The 21,698-nt window shown below is 38.2% G+C and overlaps 1 protein-coding gene across 1 annotated transcript in view; it reads left to right on the forward strand.

Moving 5' to 3' along the window:
* Positions 1-21,698, forward strand: part of LOC103773195 (contactin-associated protein-like 4) — a gene marked incomplete at both ends in the record, with an annotated part of 48,753 nt that overhangs the window by 17,423 nt on the left and 9,632 nt on the right. The window contains 2 exons of the mRNA XM_008940554.1: positions 10,893-11,042; positions 17,640-17,811. Of these exons, the coding sequence (XP_008938802.1) occupies positions 10,893-11,042; positions 17,640-17,811 (322 nt within the window). The remainder of the gene's footprint in view (positions 1-10,892; positions 11,043-17,639; positions 17,812-21,698) is intronic.

Here is a 21,698-nt window from a genome sequence, read left to right on the forward strand (position 1 = left end):
AAAAAAAAAAAGAAGAGAGACTTATAGTAAGGACAAAAATATATGGAGAAGTTGAGAAGACAGAATAATTGAGAGGGGCAGTTAACCACTGAATTGAGATTAGATCATCTGCTTTTGGTAGGGTGCACTGCCAGGCAACCCTCAGGGTAGAGCTGAAATTACTAGAAAGCATACCCTCTAGTCATCTTCTGAGCTATTTCCCTGTTGGTAAACAATTATGTAAGGACTTCAGGATGAGACAGATATAGTGAGACAGAGTAATGCCCAGCTGGGATTCTGAGAGGCAGCTCCCAGCTTTCACTTTCATTCAGTTTGGGAACAAGGGGACTCCCTCTTGGCTTCTCAGGTTTTCTGAGTGCTGTTAGCACTTTATGTCAGAAAAGCAAGACTGCAAACCCAGCCAGTAATGTCCTTCTTTCATAAAATGTGAGAACAAGACAGAGGTGACATTATTTCTATCTTCCATGACTTCTTAAAAAAATGGTGAGAAACAGTAACATCAGCATTTGCTAATACATTCACCTAGCAGTGCTTTGTCTGTAATATACTATGCTCTGACATACGATGAATCACAGCCAACTCAGAGTTTTTTATCCTGCATATAAATAAATTGAACTTTCCCCCTTTCTTATTAAAAGGCTAAAATGGCCATTCCAGAAACAGTTCTCAGAGAGGAAAATTATAACAAAGACACAAGGGATATTCATGGGCTAGAAATCACAGTAGCACGTGGGAATGATGAGGTAGGAATAAGGCCATCTGTCCCCAAAAAGGTGACAGGATCAATAGTCCAGCTGAAGTACATCTACACCAGGGCATGCAACGTGGGCAACAGGGGATCCATTTGAAGCCATTGCACATCAGGAAAATGACAATATAGTTGCCACTATGGAATCATGGTAGGATGATTCACACAACTGGAATGCTGTGTTGGATGTCTATGATCTCTCCAGAAAGGACAGTGGAATGTCTCTGTATGTTAGAGAGTGGTGTGACTGTCTTGAGCATAAGGAGGGTGATGATATGGTTGAGTGTTTAATGAGTAAGAATCATGCAGAAGGTCAACAATGTAGATATCATAGTGGGATTCTGTTATAGACGACCCAGCCAGGATCAAGAAGTAGACCAAATATTCCCACTTGCTCTCATGGGAGACTTTGTCTTACCAGATGTCTACAATAGAGCGGAGAGGAAACAGTCTAGGAAGTGTCTGGAGTGTGTGGAAGATAACTTCCTGGCACAGCTAATTACTGAGTCAATTAGGAAAGGCTCCCTGATAGACCCGTTTGTTTACAAACAGAAAGGACTTGTGGGAGATGTGAAGGGTGGAGGCTGTCTTGGGAATAATGATCATGAAGTGGCAGAGTTTTCAGTTGTTCTGGTTCTGTGTAAAAAGGGGTTCAGGGCAGGACCCACACAGAACAGAGCTATGTACTCACCTCCTCCCCCCCCCAGAGAGAGAGAGAGACTTTGAAAAAAAAAAAAACAATTGGGAGTTAAATGAAAAAAAAAAAAATTAAGTATATTGTTTAACAAGGAACAGAAAACGAAAAAGGGAGGTAAGAAAAAAATATGTACAAAGATTAGGGGAAATACAAAAAATAAACAAAATATGCAAAATCCTCAGAAATAGTTCCAAGGTCCCACGGAGCGAAAGCACAACCTCCACCTCCGAGCTGCAGGTCAGGAGTGAAGTTAGCACCCACTTCCACTTCCTGCCTCTCATCCGAGGAATACAATGGTTCACCCCCCCCTGGGGTCCTCCCAGGTGCTGGAAGGTCACACCCCCATTCCAAGCCTCAAACCACAACATCAATCCTTCAGGAAGTAAGGAGGGGAAGAAGACTAACCTAGCTGAACGGAGAGCTTTGGCTGAACTCAGGAAGAAAAGGAAAATCTGTGGAGTATGGAACAAGGTGCAGGTCACTCAGGAAGACTTACAAAGGTTCTCTGAGGTTATGCAGGGAGAAAATTAGTAGGGCTCAACTAGAATGTAATCTGGCTACTGCCGTAAAAGACAATTAAAAATGTTTCTATAAATATATTAACAGCAAAAAAAAGGACTAAGGACAATCTCAATTCTTTGTTGGATGTGGGGGGAAACATAGTGAGCTAGGATAAGGAAAAGGCTGTGGTACTGGATGGCTTCCTTACATCCATCTTTAATAGTAGAGACCAGTTGTTCCCTGAGTTCCCAGCCCATTCAGCGGGATGACAGTGAGAAGAATGAAGCCCCCATAATGCAAAAGGAAATGTTCAGTGACCTACTACACCACTTAGACACCCATGTCTATGGGGCTGGATGGGATCCACTCAAGGGTACTGAGAAAGTTGGTGGAAGTGCTCATCGAATGACTTTCCATCATTTATCAGCAGTCTGAGCTGATAGGTGATGTCCCAGACTTGAGGTCCTGATTGGAGGTGAGTAAATGTACTGCCCACCTAGAAGAAGGGCTGGAAGAAAGATTTGGAGAACAACATGCCTGTGAGCCTGACCTTGGTGCTTGGGAAGGTAATGGAGCAGATCATCTTGAATACCATCACGTGACAGGTACAGAAGAACCAGACGATCAGGCTGAGTAAGCATGGCTTTATGAAAGGCATGTCCGGCTTGACCAACCTGATCTCCTTCAATAACAAGGTGACTCACTTAATGGATGAGAGAAAGGCTGTGAATGTTTTCTACCTGGACTACAGTAAAGCCTTGGACACTGTTTCCCACAGCATTCTGCTGGAGAAACTGTCTGCTCATGGCTTGAATGGGCAGATAAAAACTGTCTGGATGGCCGTGGCCAAAGAGATGTGTGGAATGAATTTAAATTCAGTTGGTGGCCAGTCACATGTGGTGTTCCTGGGGGCTCAGTGCTGGGGCCTGTTAACCACTGATATAGGTGAGGGGATTGAGGACACCCTCAGAAAGTTTGCAGATGACACCAAGTTGCATGGGTGTGTTGATCTTCTTGAAGGTAGGAAGGGTCTGCAGAGGGATCTGGACAGGCTGGATCGATCAGCCACTTGTATGACACTCAACAAGGCCAAATATCAGGCCCTGCACTTGGGTCACAACAACCCCAGGCAACACTCCAAGCTTAGGGAAGAGTGGCTGGAAAGCTGCCTGGGGGAAAAGGACCTGGGGGTGCTGGTGGACAGCCGACTGCACATGAGCCAGCAGTGTGTTCAGGTAGCCAAGAAGGCCAACAGAATCCTGCTTTGTACCAAAACTGGCATGAACAGCAGAACTAGGGAGGTGATCATTTGGTGTAAAATTTCACCAAAAAAATTATAATTGGGATAAACACAAAATAAGAATTGTTTATCTGAAATGTTTACAAAGCATATGCTTAGCAGTGTATGGCAGAAAACAAACAAACAAACAAACAAACAAACAAACAAACAAAACCAAACAACCCAAAAAGCAGAGCCAAGCACAACAAAGAAACAGCCACAGGATTTGAAGATGAAGGCTTCTTAATCACAAGTCTGTGCCCCTGTTTCTTTTAGATTGATTCTTTACTTCAATTCCTGATACAAAATTCAAGTTACTTTGAGGGAGGGAAAAAAAAAAAAAAGTTAAAAATGACTCTGGAGCTCATTATCTTTCTACAGACTGTAGAATGATTGCATAGGTGTATAGTGATTAAAAGTAAAATTCTAAACAGTTATTTTAATGCAGGAAAAGACTGTAAGCCAGTAAGAACCACAGATAATGTTGGAATTTATAAGTCCTTTGATCCTATTTCTGTGTGTGATAATAAGATCAGCCCTGGTATTTGTTATAATCTAAAATAACTGATGCACAGAGTACCATTTTAATGACAAGAAGTTTCCCCAGGGTCACTATATGATAAAGTCGATTCCTTAGTAAGAATGTCAGGCGTATGTTGTTAACAGTGATGAAATTTGCTTTTTGCTATTTCAATTGTGGTTCAATTAGGTGATATGTGTTAACAAAACTGTTGCCATGCAACGTCATTTCAACACACCAGTTGAAGATGGTGGCACTTTTAACAGCTGTAGACTTGCACTTGATTTATTCAGTTCCTAAATTGCAACACAATACATAATGTTGAAGCATCCCAAAATAAATCTCGATATTCTGTGCTGAAATGGAATTTAATGTTCTCATGTTATGTTAAGCTTAATCTTCAAGAAGTCTAAGAGAAGGAATTGTCTTTCTCTTTGTGAAGACAGAAACTACCATCTGCTTTTCTAACAAAACTATATAGGGATCATTTTCTTGAATTTTTGAAGTGTTTATTGTACACTGAATCAATTCAAGTCTATTTTTGAAGACGGAGTAATGAAATTATGGACAGGCTTGTACCTCCTCAGGCAAAGATTTATGACCTGAGTGACCTGACTTTCTCTCTCTCTTTTTCTCTCTTTCTCTCTCTGTCTCTGTCTCCCTCTCTTTCTCACAAACACACACACACACAATTTGATAATTAAATCAGATCATATTTCTTGGTGCACAGTTATTAATTTATCATATGTTTCTTAAAATTCTCTTCAACCACATAAAAATTAGGAGAGTTCCATAATAATTCATAAGTGATGAAGTTATAATAAGCCATATCTTTCTTTACAGAATGATTGCTTAATACCTTTCCTTTGTAGCCTCTTTTGTAAGCTGGTCATTAAATATTTGCAAAGAAGTAATGTGGAATTAAAGAAAAAAGAAATTGACACAGACTAAAAGAAAATTAACACAAAGTTAATTTATATTGAATGATGATACCAAATTGCATTGCAACCTGTATAAATGTTTGCGATCTTATTAATTGGTTTCTTCATATGACCCTGTCTTTCTGTGCATCTTTTAATTAGGTGATGTTAACAATCATTGTATTTGGTGGTTACACTTTAGACTATTTCTGTAAATTACTTTCTCTAAGCTAATTTTTTTTGTTCCCCACTGATCTCCTAATAAGCTATATACATTGTCTTTCTATACATATGTTCCTAATTTTGGATGTCCTTGTTCTACAAGACTTCTCACAGACCTTTTTTTTTTTTTTTTTAGATATTAGAATGATGGAGCTAGTACTAATAAGACTAAATGGATATCCTGTTTAATAGCTACTTTATTATGAACTAGAAGTTTAACTGCTATTTTTTCCTCATTTGTTTCTGGTAGGGCATTTCTAAAACTCCTGGTAGAGCACCAGGCAATATAATTTTCAGATGAAATGGAGCTAGCTTTTTACAACTGAAAGTGAATTAATCAAGATTCTTAATTCAAGGCCTTCAATGAGTTGTTTTCTCAGCAGTATCTTGTGCTCCCACAGTGGATTTCTTCAGACCTCATACTTAACAAAAGGGCCTTTGGAAAGTTTTAATGTAACCTAGATAAACATCATTTAATATCTGTAATCATTCTAAACTGCATAGAGTTAAAATATCCATCCCCAAATCATTTAGTAGGTCTGTATCATGACTACAGTAAACAAACGAAAAAATGCAAAATTAGTATGATCAATTTTCCAGTAACAAAAAAAAATTTCCATTTCAGTCATTCATTCAATCTTCTTTTTTTATGTTCAGACATTGTCTTATCTATCTTGCCACTCATTGTAATTTTTGGAATATGATGTTCTCACCAGAACAAGATGTTACTGAAGCAGGATGTAAAACTAAGAATTAAAAGTAATTATCCTTTTCACATTTGAAATTAAATTACAGAGTTTACTGTTAGATTTAAAGTCTTCAGTAATTATAGACAGTGGGATTGAGTAAATCCTCAGCAAGCATGCTGAGGTCAGGAATCGTAGAATCACTATAGTTGGAATGGACCTTTAGTATCACAGAGCCCAACCTTCATCCCAATATGTTCCTAACCACTAGACCATAGCTACAAGTGATACATCTACTTGTTTTTTGGACACCTCCAGGGATGACGACTCCACCACCTCCCTGGGCAACCTGTTCCAGTACTTAACAATGCTCAGTGAAGAAACCTCCCCTAGTGCAACTTGAGGTCATTTCCTCTAGTCCAATCATCAGTAATTTGGGAGAAGAGACCAACACTAGCCTCACTACAACCTCCTTTTAGGTAGTTGTTGAGAGCAATAAGGTCTCCTCTCAGTCTCCTCTTCTACAGACTAAACAATCCCAGTTCCCTCAGCTGGTCGCCATAAGGCATGTCTTCCAGCCACATGCTGGCTCATGTTTGGTCAGCTGTCCACCAATACCCCCACGTCCATCAGCTGGTCGCCATAAGGCATGTCTTCCAGCCACATGCTGGCTCATGTTTGGTCAGCTGTCCACCAATACCCCCAGGTCCATTTCCACCAGGCAGCTTTCCAGCCACTCCTCCCCAAGCCTGGAGCATTGCCTGGGGTTGTTGTGACCCAAGTGCAGGACCTGGCACTTAACCTTGTTAAACTTCATGCAACTGACCTCAGCTCATTGCTCCAGCCTGTCCAGATCCCTCTGCAGAGCCTTCCTACCCTCCACCAGATCCACACTCCCACTTAATTTTGTGTCATCTCCAAATTTACTGAGGGTCCATTTGAAACTCTACCCAGGTCATTGATAAAGGTATTAAACTAGACTGGTCCCAAATCTGAGCCCTGAGGGACAGCACTTGTGACCGGTGGCCAACTGGATTTAACTTGTTCACCACAACTCTCTGGGCTTCGCCATCCAGACAGTTTTTAACACAGTGAAGAGTCCACCTGTCTAGGCCATGAGCTGCCAGTTTCTCCAGCAGAATGCTCTGGGTAACAGTGTCAAATGCCTTTCTGGAGTCCAGGTAGACAACAGCCACCATGTTCCCTCATCCACTAGACAGGCCACCTGATCACAGAAGGAGATCAGGTTGGACAAACAGGATTTAACCTTCATGGCCTCATGTTGGCTGTAACTGATTGCCCTGTGTCCTGCACTGGCTGCATGATCACCCCCAAAATGAAGCATTTCATAATCTTCCCTGGTACTGAGCTCAGGCTGACAGACCTGTAGTTCCCTGGATCCTCCTTCCTGCCCTTCCTGTAGGTGGGCGTCACACTGGCAAGTCTCCAGTCATCTGGGACCTCCCCCAATAACCCAGACTGCTGGCAAATGACGGAGAGAGGGTTGGCAAGCTCCTCTGTCAACTCCCTCAGCACTCTCAGGTGGAGACTTGGTGGTGTCCAATTGGCTTAGAAGGTCTTTCACTACTATTTCCTGGACTATGAGGGGATTATTCTCATCTTCATCCCTTTCTTCCAGCTCAGGGGACTAAAGTCAAGTGCTACAGTTAATTTGCTAGAGGAAAGTGATATCATCCAGAGAAACCTTGGCAGGCCTAAAGAGTGGGCTGTGTGAATCTCATGAAAGCCATGAACCTCCAACAAGATGCAGTTTGACACTGTCCCACGGGGTATCCTGATCTCTAAATTGGAAAGATATGGGTTTGGTGTATGGACCACTCAGTGGATGTCTGGTTAGCTATCCCAACACTCACAGAGTTGCTGTCAATGGCTGCATGTCTGAGCAGAGGCCAATGAGAAGTCATGTTCCTCAGGGATTGGTACTGGGACAGGTGCTGTTTAACATCTTTGTGGCTGATATGAACAGTGGGATTGAGTGCACCAGCAGCAGGTTTGCCAATGACACCAAGTTGTGTGGTGCTGCTGACATGCTGGAGGGAAGGGATGCCATCCAGATGGACCTTTACAGGCTTGTAGAGGTGGGCACATGCCAACCGCACAACATTCAATAAGGCCAACTACAAGGTCCTGCACCTGGGTTGGGGCAATCCTAAGTACAGATATAGTCTGGGCAATGAGTGGAATGAGAGCAGTCCTTAGGAGAAAGACTTGGAGGTTCTGGCTCATAAAAAGCTCAACAGGAGCCTATAATGTGTGAGTGCAGCCTTCAAAGCCAACGGTATCTTGGGCTGCATCAAAAAGAAGCATGGCTAGCAGGTTGAAGAAAGTTATTCTTCCCCCCCTATTCTGCCCTTGTGAGACCCCACTTGGAGTACTGTGTCCAGCTCTGGAGCCCTCAATAGAAGAGGGATCTGAATCTGTTGGAGTGCATCCAGAGGAAGGCCACAGAAAGAATCAGAGGACTGGATCAGATGATCCAGCCTCCTATAAGGACAGGCTGGGAGAACTGGAGTTGTTTAGCCTGGAGAAGAGAAGGCTCTAGGGAGACTTCTTTGCAGCCTTCCAGTATCTGAAGGGGGCCTACAAGAGAGCTGTGGAGGGGCTTTTTACAAGAGCTTGTAGAGATAGAGTGAGGTGTAATGGCTTTAAACTGGAAGAGGGTAGATTTAGATTAGAAATGAGGAAGAAGTTTTTCACTTTGAGGGTGGTGTGTCACTGAAACACGTTGCCAAGGGAGGCTGTAGTTGTCCCAACCCTCGGTGTGCTCAAGACTAAGGTGGATGGGGCTTTGAGCAAAGTGGAAAGTGTCCCTGCCCATGGCAGGGGAGTTGAAACCAGATGAACTTTAAGATCCCTTCCAACTTGAATTAATCTGTATTCTAAGTGGCATTATACACTACATGCATTTTACAATGTAGTTTATTATTGACCGATAATTTTACTATCATTTATAAAAAAAACCCCAATATATAACTGGAAATTGGGAAAAATACCTTTCTGAGACTTATTTTTTTCTGCTTTAAAGAACATACTACTCATATTTTTTGTTTTATCATACTTATTGTCTCTTTGGTGAAAGAGTATAATTCATGGCAGCTCACAATGATATGAAAGACCTAAGGATGTTATATCTGCCTGTGATTCTTTGTTGATCTTTGCTTGAAGTTAGTGAAAACTTTTGATATATTTGATCAGTTCTTGCTGTGAAATAGTATTTAAAAAAAAAAAGAGAGGTAAATAATAGTAAGTTCAGAAAATTCATTTTACAGTGTGGTACTCTGTACAGTGGAGTTGAATATCCATAGCCATGATATTCAAGGTACTAATAATATTTTTCTAATATTTAATCTACTTTGTGTTTTAAATGTGTTTTGCATCATATCATCCAGGAAAAATACAGCTAGAGCCAAAATAGCTAGGCTTCAAGGCATTTTCTTGATCATCAACTCAGTAGTATGCCAGCCCTAATATAAAATACAGCAGCTTGAAGGCTGCTGTAAATTATATGAACTGCCACCAGTACAAAGGGACTTCTTCAGCAGCTGGACATCTTGAAAATAGAAGAAAACTCTAGTCATTCCCTCCACATTGCCTATAGGCCTATGTAAATCCTTGTTACAAAAAGATTATCCCTCTACAGGTGATCTTTTGGTAGCCAGATAAAATAGAATTAAAATAAATAGCATTACTATTTTATATTGTGTGGAATAAGGTTTCCATTTTTCATTTTAGTAAAAAGGTCTATCTCTATAAATATCATTAATACAGAAATTTACAGAAGTAGAAAGTAAACCTATTTACCCAGAAAATTAGTGATAGCTTTAATGCTGATTTTTTATTCTGAATCTATGTGTACTGCTCCTAGTAAACTCAAATGCCACTTCTCATAGAAGAATGCAACCAAAATAAATAATGTTCTGGATGGTATCAGGAAACCCATGTATGAGACCTTCTGCTTTCTGCTGTTTTATTAGAAAGGTGAATTCTTCCTGGAAGTGTGACACAAAGATAAGAAGATATGTTAGCCATAGCTTTTATGTATTCTCACTGAGGCTGGAGATAAAGCAAAAAGTTTTAAGTTTCTTGTTATGTGATCCTTAATAAATATATGGTTGAAGTAAGGAAACAAATAATAAGAAAGGTGTATAAGACTAATATTAAATATATTAAAGTTATTTTCTAGATTATAATTTATCTGTAACTAATAATATGATTCTAAAATTTGTCTCTTGATTGTATGCTGATCTTGTGTTTAGACTATGGTAGTTAATATATGGATCCTAGCTATGATGTAAATTAGCTATTTGAACCTTCTCATCCTTCTATTTTTATTTCTTTTCACTCTGAATTAATCAGTTAACTGGTGGACTCTTTCTCCAGAATATACAACACACTTCCCTATAAAGGAGTATATAAATACATGACATTTCAAGAGGGAAATCACAGATCATAAATTATAGGTACTTCGCAGTCAGGAAAAGACTACTTATTTCAAAAGTTGTATCCTTGTTCTTCACTGAAAGAAGTATGTCCATTATGCAGAGCACTCAAGAACATCACTGACTTAAAACACTTCTTAAAAATAATAATGTGCTTACATACTGCCTTGTATATAGTATAAGTATACATATATAAATGCTTTCCAGGAGCAGGGCTTTAGTTGCATTGCTTTGTGGCACCTTACACTTACAAAGCCAGAGGCAACAAAAATTGGTGTTAAAGGCTAAACTCTCAGACAATTTTCTCATGCATTTCCTATAAAAGAGGCAACTGAAGTAAAAATAATCTTGTGACACTGGCATGACAGTTGCTGAAGCTTTTAGCATCTACAGGATTTTGCTGTTTTACTGAGTTATAACATAATGACTACCTTTGTTTTTAAAAGATGAATACAACCTTTTTAACAGTGCACCAAAAATGTGTATTATGTGTAAAATACTGTATCATCTATCACAATGATATTTTAATGATAACCTCCTTACATTGGGAGGATATGTTTCAGTCACTACACTAAATGAAAGTATTACTGACAACTATGAGTATTATAACTGTGAGGCTTATTCACTTAAGTACTTTTAGTTCTTCTTTATCAGACATGAAACAAGGGAATAACATTTGTGGAAAAAGACGTTTGTGTTTCTTACTCATTTTTTGTTTGTTTTTCCTTTCATTATGACTCATTTTTATGTGGGCTGTGATTGCTCTACCAGTCTCTTTTCCTTTCAAGTTTATAGCATTCAGGTAGTATAACAAATAATAGATGTTTACACTTCATTTTGCTTTTTATTTTCCTCTCAGGTTCTGGATTAAATAATGGCCAGTGGCATTCTGTCTCCTTCTCTGTCAAAAGGAATCGTATCAATGTAATAGTTGACAATGACGTGACCTCATCTGCTCATGCCTTCACACCTCTGCAAATTTATTCAGGAGATACTTTCTACTTTGGAGGTGAAATATGTTGTTTGTTTGTGTGGCAGTATCCCACAGTTAAACATTCATTTTTTATAACATATCTAATAAAATGGTGATAATTATTTGGTTTGCCTCAAGTCTTGGCCTAGCATGGTTATATCTCAAAAGATCTGGATTTCAGGCACTATTCTATGTTTCTGAGTTTGTGTTTCCTTAAAATTTTATAATGTTGGGTAGAATAAATTGCCACCCTAAATCCTTGATCACCTTTTAGAACATCATTTTTTGGTATCATGCTCTGATAATTGAATGAAGTCTAACTGACAATCAGTCAGACTTAAAATGTTGCTAAATCATTTTTTAGAATCTTCTACTGGGATTACTTCAAGCTTTAACCTTAAGTGAACATTTACTTACTTGTGCAAATATCCTATTTACATTAAATACCTCTTCATTGTTTATTTTTTTTTCCCCCACAGTGATATGACTTTTCTATGTGTGCAGAGTATAACTTGTTCCTAGACAGTATATTGAGGTATCTTCATTTCCCTAGAAAAAATGACAATTTTCTGTCTACAAGTGATTTTGTCATTAAGCACATATATTGTTACTGATAGAGTTGAGCAGGTTGTTATGTCTAAAACAGTTGGGAATGGACTACCTAGTAGCAATGTTAAAAAGCATGAATGCACTTTTAAACATTAGCCTAATGCTAGGAATTCATGAACCATTTATTGAGAATTCTTAGATTTCTGAGAAAATTGAAAAATGCATACAAAACCTTAAATGACTATGGACCAAGTCATTGTCATCAGATCAGTTCTCTCAAAACTGTAGGGTGTAAATAAATTTCATGCTCACAAGCCGGCTGTTAGAAGAGCATCCATGGGACTTTTCATATCTGGCATCTAGCCTTCTTTCCTAAAGATACCTCTTGACCTGTCTGGTAGTCAGAGAAAGGTAGAGAATATTTACCTTCAACAGTCAGAAAACTGGTTTGATTTTTCTTTTCCTGTGTTGCTTCAGATTTTCACATCTCTGATTAGGTGATTTGTACCATTGCATGTTTGATGGCACAGATGAACAGATGTGAGTGATGTAGGCAGTTGCAAAAAAACCAGTGTATTCTATTAAGCTGTACAAGGACATTTCTATTTATCTTCTCAGTTCCAAGAACATTGAAAGTACTAACTGTATATCCACCCCTCAGCTTCTTTGATTTCATCTTTATAGCTTTATAGATGAAATAGGTAGTTTGTGCGTGTCATACAAGCTTGGAGAAAAGCAGCAGAAGGCTTCTGAGTTTAGAAAATTGATTATTAAAATTTTATGTCATATGTCACTGTCAAAATGCAGACAATGCCTCTTGATATCCATTCTAAGTTTTTAAGACTATTCACCTTCTTTCTATATGCTGGTTGTTAGAACATGAATATCAGCCTTCCAGGAGAGTTGTCCTAGGGATGTCTTTGTTCATTTGCTTGTTGTTTTAATGAACACAAAGTGTGCCAGAAATGTATACGATTAGCTGGGAAAATGTGTAATAAACATAAAAATACTTCAGTGTTATGTCAGCACAATCTACAGTCATGCTATCATCAAGGATATAATACCTCTCTCAGTTCTTGAAATAATAACTCATTGCAACTGTAAGGGCAAAACCAGACTATTTAATATTGAAATAAGCACATAAGCTAAATTTCATTATTAAAAGATTTCTTCCTATTTTTAATGTACGGCCCACAGTTATAAGGAAGCCCAAGTACATTAACATTAATGTTGTTGCCTTTTCTCTAGCAGAGCTAGACGGCAACTTTTAAAAGACAGACACAAAGCTAAAAAATATGAGACACAATTTTGCACAATAGCTAAGTATAAAAGTATAAAACATATAAGCTTCTGGCTTCTCTGCCCTTCGTTTTATTTATTTTTTTTTTTTAGTATAGACTCTATTGGAATTATGTTATTCTCAAATAAGTGTCAGATTTTTCACCAAAAATGATAGAATGGATTTTGCCATTTTATTGTAGAATACTGTAAAGAATATGGCCAGATGTTTAATTGATTTGTCTAACAGTATATGGTACTGAAAAGTTACTGTGCTCCTATCTGGACTTTTGCATCTCTAAGGAGGTGTTGTTACAGAAATACACCAAGTGGATAATAACCATTTTCCTTTAGAAATATAATAACAGTTTTGAGCAGTTTGGTTCACCAGAGTAAAGCAGACTAAGAATTTATTTACTTATATTAGAATTTTAAATTTTATTTATTATTAAATATATACTTATATTAAGAATTTATTTACTTCAGTATTCATTCATTTCCTATTTTATACTTCTTTAAAAATACCTATGCTACTTATGTTGTTCTACACTCATTTGAAAAAATTTAATAGTTTCCACTGTCATTGTGCTTTTCTGTATAGTAAACCTCTGCCCTGTCTTTACAGGACTTCAGAAAGTACCCATTAGCTCTGTGGAACAGAGAAGTTTCTTAAAAGTCACTGCTTCCTAACAACATGAAACAAGAAGGTCTTTGAATGTTGTGAATCAGAATGCAGTGTTATTTGACCAAGATCAAAGAACAGCCCTTGTGCATTCCAGAAGCAATACTACCTTTAGGAGAAAACCAAAGAAAATAACCCATTTAGACATATTTTGGCCACGCAGCGTTCAGCTGTCACTGGGAAAAACTGCTCAATGGACATGGTTTAAATCAAATGACAATCAAAGAAATGTACTGATTTATTAACAATGTTTAATTAACTGTCAGTCAGTGAAAAAGGCATTTCAGGATCAGCAACAGAACAGACAAACCACAGTATTAGATACTTACAGAAAGATATTCAGAGTTTGGGTAGGACATCCAGAGACTGTCTAGTACAACCCTCTGTTCTAAAGCAGTCTAATTAGATTAAGATGTACAAGGCTGTGACCACTTAAACCTTGAACAGCTCCAATCATGGCAATATCCTAACTCCCCTGGACAAATTGTTCTCATATTGACCACCCTCATGGTAAAAGCACTTATTACTGATGTGTGATCTGAATTTGCCATTTTTTACTTTCATCCTTTGCCTCTTGTCCCATCACTGTGCAATTTTGGAAAAAGTCTGGCTTAATCTTCTATCATTGTATCGGATAGCTTTATCTTCTCTTCTTAAGACTCAAAAGGCCCAGCTCTTTCAGATGCTTCTCATACACCCTGTGCATTCACATCCCTGACCACACTGGAGAATTCCACTGGACACACTCCACGTTGTTGATGTCCTTCCTGTACTTGGGAGTCCAGAACTCCAGAAATCCATATGTGGTCTCACAAGAGCCACACAGGGGGAAGGATCACTGCCCCACATGTGCTGGCTGTGCTTTCTCTACAGATCAAGGCAGTTATCATCCATCTTGGAAAGTTGCACTGACTTGTTCCATCTCAGATTAAAGACCTGGAACTTTATTTTACTGAACTTCATGGCATGCCTGTGAACTTATGTCTTGAGGCTGCCCAGGTCCCTCTGAGTTGCAGCCCTGCCTTCCAACATTCCATATCTGCATCTGATTTAGTATCAGTGTCAAGCTTGCTGGAAGTGCACTCTGTCCCATTATCCAGGTCATTAATGAAGACATTAAACAGCATAGTTCTGCAGTACTGACCTATGAAGGACCCTCTATTCACTGACCACTAGCTGGACTTTGCATCATGATTTGGCCATTTATCCCATGCATATCTTATCAGTCTAGGAAATTTTCTGGATGGTGTGGAAGATCACTTCCTGACACAGCTGGTGAGGGAGCCAGCTAGGGAAGGGTCCCCGATAGACCTGTTGTTTACAACAGAGAAGGACTTGTGGGTGATGTGAAGGTTGGAGAGCATCTTTGGTATAGTTTTCAATTCTTCAGGAAATAAGGAGGGGAGTCAGTAGAACAGCCACCTTGGATGTATGGAGAGCAGACTTTGACTCCTTTGAGAGACTAGTTGACAGAGTCCCACAGGAAGCAGTCCTGAAGGGCAAAGGAGATGAAGAAGGCTGGACATTCCTCAAGAAAGAAATCTTTAGGGCACAGGAGCAAGCTGTCCAAGTGTGCCATAAGATGAGCTGTTGAGGGAGAAGACCAACCTGGCTGAACAGACAGCTTTAGCTGGAATTCAGGAAGAAAAGCTCAGTCTATGGAGTATGGAGGAAGGGGCAGGTCATTGAGGAAGACTACAAAAGTTCTGTGAGGCTATGCAGGGAGAAAAATATTCGGGCCAAAGCCATACTAGAACTTAATCTGGCTACTTCTCCAAGTTTAGCGAAGAATAGTTGGAAAGCTGCCCAGCAGAAAAGGACTTGGGGTTGTTGGTGGATAGGCGACTGAACACGAGCCAGCAGTGTGCCCAGGTAGCCAAGAAGGCCAACATCATCCTGGCTTGTACCAAAACTGGCATGACCAGCAGAACTAGGGAAGTTATCATCACCCTGTGCTTATCACTGGTGAGGCTGCACCTCGAATGCTGTGTTCAGTTTTGGGTCTCTCACTACAAGAAGGACATTGAGGTGCTGGAACATGGCCAAAGAAGGGCTATGAAGATAGTGAGGGATCTAGAGAACAAATCTTATGAGGAGAGGCTGAGGGGAATGAGGTTGTTTAGGATGGAGAAAAGGAGGCTCAAGGAAGATCTTATTATTGCTCTCTACAGCTACCTGAACAGAGATTGTAGTGAAGTCTGTTCTCCTGTGTAAGAAGCAGCAGCACAAGATTAAATAGCCTTAGGTAGCACTAGGGGAGATTTAGGTTGGATATTAGGAAAAAATTGCTTCCCCAAAAGGGTTGTAAAGCACTAGAACAGGCTGCCTAGGAGGGTGGTGGAGTCATCATCTCTGGAGATATTTGAGAGGTGTGTAGTTGTGGCAGTTAGGGACAATGTTTAGTGGTGACTTTACAGTGCTGGGTTAATAAGTGGACTTGATGTTCTTAAAGGTTTCTTAGAAGCCCAGTGATTTTCTGTATTTCTGATTCTGATCTGGTGATAGGAAGACTGTAGAAAACAGTTAGGGGTTTTGCTAGATTCAAAATACGCAATGTTTATAGATGTCCCTTTGTCCATGGTGCCCATCACCTCAGCAAAGAAAACTAAGAGCTCTGTCAGGCTTGGCTTAGTCTTACAACTGAAGTTACCCAGTTACTTTGTTGCCCTTCAGAATGCCTTCTTAGAGAATTTACTCCAAAACTTGGAAGGGACTGCAGTAAGTCTGGCTAGCCTCTAGTTTCTTGTGCCCTCCCTCTTGACTTTCTTGAAGTTGGGTGTAACACCTGCCTTTTCCAGTCATCAAGCTCACCAATTTGTCAAGACCTTTTGAGGATTAAAATTATAATGGCTTCACAAACAATGACAATTGTTGCTATGTCATTGGCCAGTTCCTGCAGCACCCTCAGGTAGACCCTGGACTTTTTCTTCCTTTATTGTGGATGCTGCTTTCCTTCTTCATACTCTGCTAGGATGTGGGAAGCCTAAGGACTGTTTTATCAGTGAACGCTTAAGAAAAAAGGCATTGAACAAATCAATTCTTCCCTATACACTTGCCACTAGGGCCCCTGCCCCATGGATTATTGCACCCATAATCTCCTCTAGCCTTCATTTTGTTACTGTTGTATGTATAGAAACCTTTTTTTTTTTTTTTTCACTTCATCTTCCCCAATAGCTTTAACCCTACCTAAGATACGATTTTAACTTCATTCCTAAACATGCAGGTAAAGTCTTTGTACCCCCCCAAAATTGCATGTCCCTGCTTGTGCCTGTTATGTATTTTCTTCTTCTGTTTACACTCAGTCACAAGCTCCATATTTATGTTTGCAAGACTTCTGCCACAGTTACTTATTTTGATATCTCTGTAGACTTTCCTTATGTTCCAAAGAGCTTTTTGTTGAAGTATATTCAAGGCTCTTGCCATCCAAGGCAATTTCCAATAGGACCCTCAAAACAGGTCCCAAACAAAACAACATTTGCCCTTCTGAAGTCCAGGGTTAGTAATTTTGCATTTTTTTCTTACTCTCTTGTCTATGAATCATAAACTCCATAGTTTTATGTTTGGCATAACAAAGACTGTTCTTGATCTTCACATTTTTAGCCATTTCCTTTTTGCCTGTAAGTAGCAGGTCCAACAGGACATCTCTCATAGCTGAGTAATAGATGAGCTACATCAAGAAATTGTCTTCAATACTTGCTAGAATTTTCTGGACAGCTTGATAAATTAAAGTCACTGTACTTAGTAACAATTTTTTGTTATATTTGACTTTACTTAAACTTGTCCAAATCATGTGCACCTTGTATAGTAACCTAACATATTGTGGCTAAGTTCAGGCAGTCAATCTGTTCACATCTTGATTCTATTCATTGCTTTGGAACTGCTGCTTGGGTTATCTGTTACCCAAATTTTTAGTAATGCCTTTGTGTATTCTTTAAAAACATTAAGATAGCATAGTAGTTCTTTACAGTTGCACCAACCACGCCTATTAAGATAAACTTTTGGCTCAATTCTTCAGCTCGCAAAGTTTACACCACCTAGAGATTATCAAAGTCCTACTTTTAGAATAAATAATTTTTTCAATTAAATATATTTTTTTTCAGCTCCAGGTTTTATGCTTCTTTCAGGCTGTCCTAGCAGTGGAAACATTTCTGAATGTAATACCTCATTTGGTGGCTTTCAAGGATGCATGCGACTCATTTCCATTGGTCACAAAGCAGTGGATATGATCTCAGTTCAGCAAAATATTTTTGGCTATTTCAGTGACCTTCAGATAGATTTATGTGGCATTATAGACAGGTAAGAAAATAATATTTATTTATTTATTTAATTTGTTTGTTTGAACGTCGTTTCCAAAACTGACTTGATGACAAAGAATAGAACACTTACAAAATGGCATGCTTCTTGTTTTGTAAAAATTCAAAAGTTCGGAATAAATGCAGTATATGGAGCACAGCAATTATATTTCCATGCACTGCAAATAAAATTAGAATAACGGGGGTTAAAATTATTTAATGTTCCTGACAACGTTTAAATCTCTGCTTTCTCTTCAAAGGAAGCCATAGACACAAACCCCTTCTGTGAAACATAATCCCATTCACTCTTTTAAATATTATGTTCTTTACAACCTATTGCTGCTTAGTATATTCTATCCATCCAGAAATACAGTAGATAGTATTCATCACAGTGAGTGAGCAATTTTTTTAGGCTATGGTCAGAACTAATCTTCTAACTTGCAATTGGTGGTTTTAGCATTTATCTAAGAGAGTGACTGGTTGAAGTGGCTCCCTCTGCAGGAAGGATAGGCTGTGTTCCTTCCTTGAAATAAATTGGAATGCTTGATGGAACACATTGCTGAAGGTCAGTATGAAGAAGTGAGAAGATGAACGAAAGACGTGTTGCAGAATGTCAGAGGCTGCTGAGAAGAGAGGGAGCAGACACAAAAACAGGCAATAGAAGGCATTTTCTGCGCAAAGTCTTCTTTAGTCCAGAAGTGGTTGTCTTGGGAAAAACTGAAAGGAAGGCTGTACTGAAATGACACAACACAGAATTTAAAGATCTATTTGTGAAACACTTCTCCCCCATCCATTAAATTTCTAGTCCTCAAAAATTGCTTTTTCATCTGGCTTCTGAATTGTAAGACTTTTAAGAATTGTTTCTCTGGGGAGAACAAAGTAGGCAGAGATCTACTCGAAGACCATACCCAGTTGCAGGGTCAGTCACACAGTCATATTTTTGTGACCTGCTTTTCATTCATAGATATAGCATAATGTACATATATCCAGGTTATTATTTTGAAGAAAGTCACAATGCCTTGTAGACCAGAGCAAAAATAATACCAGTGCTTTACCTAATTGTTCATAAAAGGTTATGGAGGGAAGCCTCTGAAATTAAGCTAAAAATTTTGCCTACTGTGTGATCCTTTCAGTTATTCTGTAATGTGTATTCTCACTAATCTTTCTGTATCTATCATGTTTAAGAACATACTATTGCATATATCTTACTTTGTGCTAATATATCCCTTCCTGAGGTAATCCTGATGTTGCAGTAGGTAGCATGACAGACATGAGAAAACAGGATTTAGCCTCAGTTGAAACTTTACCATATAACTTGTTAGGGATTTGTATGCAGCATATAGCCTACATGTATGTTTCTTTTTAGGTCTCTTGCAACCTACACCTTTTAAGTTATTTTCTCACTTTTCAAACTTTTTTCACTGTCTCCTTCCTCCGATAGAGGTCTGATAGACCTCAGGACACTTCCTTCCAGCTTTTAAAGCATTATATTACTGCTGCTTTTCCCACTCTGGAGTTGAACTTACTCCACTCCTGTTGCACTTCCTGCTTTTTCAGTTGTAGTAGGGGCAGAATCAGGAACAGAATCCGATCAAAATAATGCAACGTGGGGACCTGCATGTTCTTCAGTAAAACATTTTGGAAGAGATCAGAGCAAGATTATTAGTGGAAAACAATCAGATTGGCTCACAGTATGACAGATGCCAATACCTATCTCTTCGTTACCATGGATTTTTTAATGTACAGTGTAACTGGGGACCTTTCAAAATGCCCACCTCAGAACTGTGGATTAGGAACCATACTTTCCTCCATGAATGAAGACATGTTTTACCTAAATTTTTAAAGGAAGATAGTACATTTTTACATGTAGTGATTCCAGTTCCTTTGAGCTTTTGAATGGCCGTAGTCTGTAAGTGTGTACATGTGGGTTTTAAAAAACTTTATGTATTTAATGGTATAAAATTGCACAGTGAATCTCAGTATGTAGAAATGCAATTATTTACAGTATTCCAAATATCATTACATTTCTTCCATACTTAGTGCTAGTTCATTTCATTCAGAACTGCAGCCTAGGCTTCTGATTGGCTTTTTTCATTGCTTTTAAGTACAACGTCAAAGGGCTTGGACTTATGTAGTGATTTCTCATATATTTATCTTGCTGAATTTTTATAGCATATGAAGATTAGTTAACACCTGTTTTATGTCAATACTAATGCCATCCATTTTTTTTCACTATGGACTTGTGTAAACCACTTAAACTTCCTAGCCACAGTCTTTTAAAAATGTTTATATTACTTTCTGACACTGCATTAACTCCTCCTTTGAGTTTATGTTATTCTCATCATTCAACAAAATTATGTGTGGTTTCCTGTGATCAATGATACCAAATGAAAAAGTCTTTATGGAAGTTTTGTTGGTTTTTTTTTGGTTTTTTTTTTGTTTTTTTTTTTTTTTTGGTTTGGTTTGGTTTGGGTTTTTTTTTGGTTTTTTTGGGGTTTTTTTTGGTTTTTAGTTGGTTTTCATTACTCTAAAATTTGCTAATGCTAATTTGTGCCTTCTTATATCTTGACAATTACACCTTTCTTGCACTAGCTCTACCAGGTTTAGTTTTCAGCTCTCAGCATGCTCATATGTCTCTTTAACTTACCAAACTAGAATTTTAATCCACCTGCAATTTCATTACACTCATTATTTTTAATTTCAAAATAGACACTTTTTAAAAAGTCTTCCTAGTCTTGTGCTAGCTTGCTCCAGGGATTTTCTTTCCAGTTTTCTCACGTAGTCTCATCACATTTGATCATCTAGAGCAAACTTCACATCTGTCTTTATCAAACAAAATGTATATGTTGCCATAAACCCCAGTACATAAGATACATTCTTTGCCAGCATTAAAATTGCTTATAAGCATTAAACAATTTCTAATAATTCTTGTGCTTCCTTCCTGAGATGATTTCTAGATGTCTTTGGTTGTCCTGAGCTAAAGTAATGAACATTTTTGCTGCTATGCTACCAAAGGTAGATATCCTTTTTTAGATATAATTAGCTCAGAGCAAACAAACCACTTCTTTGTCATGGAGTCTTTGTGGGATTCATTGAATCTCCAATTCCAAATAGTGAAATTATGATGATATTGGAGCTGTTGATGTCTTTTGTAGCAAAAAAAGTGGACCACTAAATGTAGCAATTTTACACATTTAAAATGCATGAACACATATAAAAATTACTGTTCACATAGTGATCTGAATTTATATGCAATTGTAATTGAAAATAATGCTACTGAGTTGATGCTTTATCTCATTTCTATATGTATATACATTTAACATATGTAGTGTAATCTTTGTTTTATCAGATATATAATCCTTGAAAATTGGCTAATCATTCATTTATTCATTGGGATATAATTTATGAACCTGTTCTTCTTTTTATTTAAAAAAAAAAAAATCCCATTCTTATGCTTATATTATTATGACTGTTCTCAGTTATTGCTCTTCCCATGTTTATTCATTTAGCCTTTTAATTGTATATCTTTATATTGTTCCATTGCTTATATACCTCTTGGGCATGAAAATAATTATCTTCATATATTTCTCCTTAATATCTTTTCTCTCAGCTCCTTTATCAATATAAATTGGTTTAATAACTACTAATTATACGCAAACCATTGACAAAATAACTTTAAAGGACACAGTGTCTTTCCAAATGCCTTACAAAGTTAGCACATTTATTCTCTAAGGAAAGAGTACCAGGTGAAGCTGTCATAATTACATCAAACCCTACACAGAAACATATGACTGCCTACCAGGAGTTGTTGCCTTTGGTGTCCTGGCAGCACCATGTTGTACAAAAAAAAAACAGAATAAATGGTTTTGTGTGTTAAAAAAAAAAAAAAAA

Source organism: Merops nubicus, unplaced genomic scaffold (assembly GCF_000691845.1).
Source record: "Merops nubicus isolate BGI_N331 unplaced genomic scaffold, ASM69184v1 scaffold12825, whole genome shotgun sequence".
In the NCBI taxonomy this organism is placed as follows: Eukaryota; Metazoa; Chordata; class Aves; order Coraciiformes; family Meropidae; genus Merops; species Merops nubicus.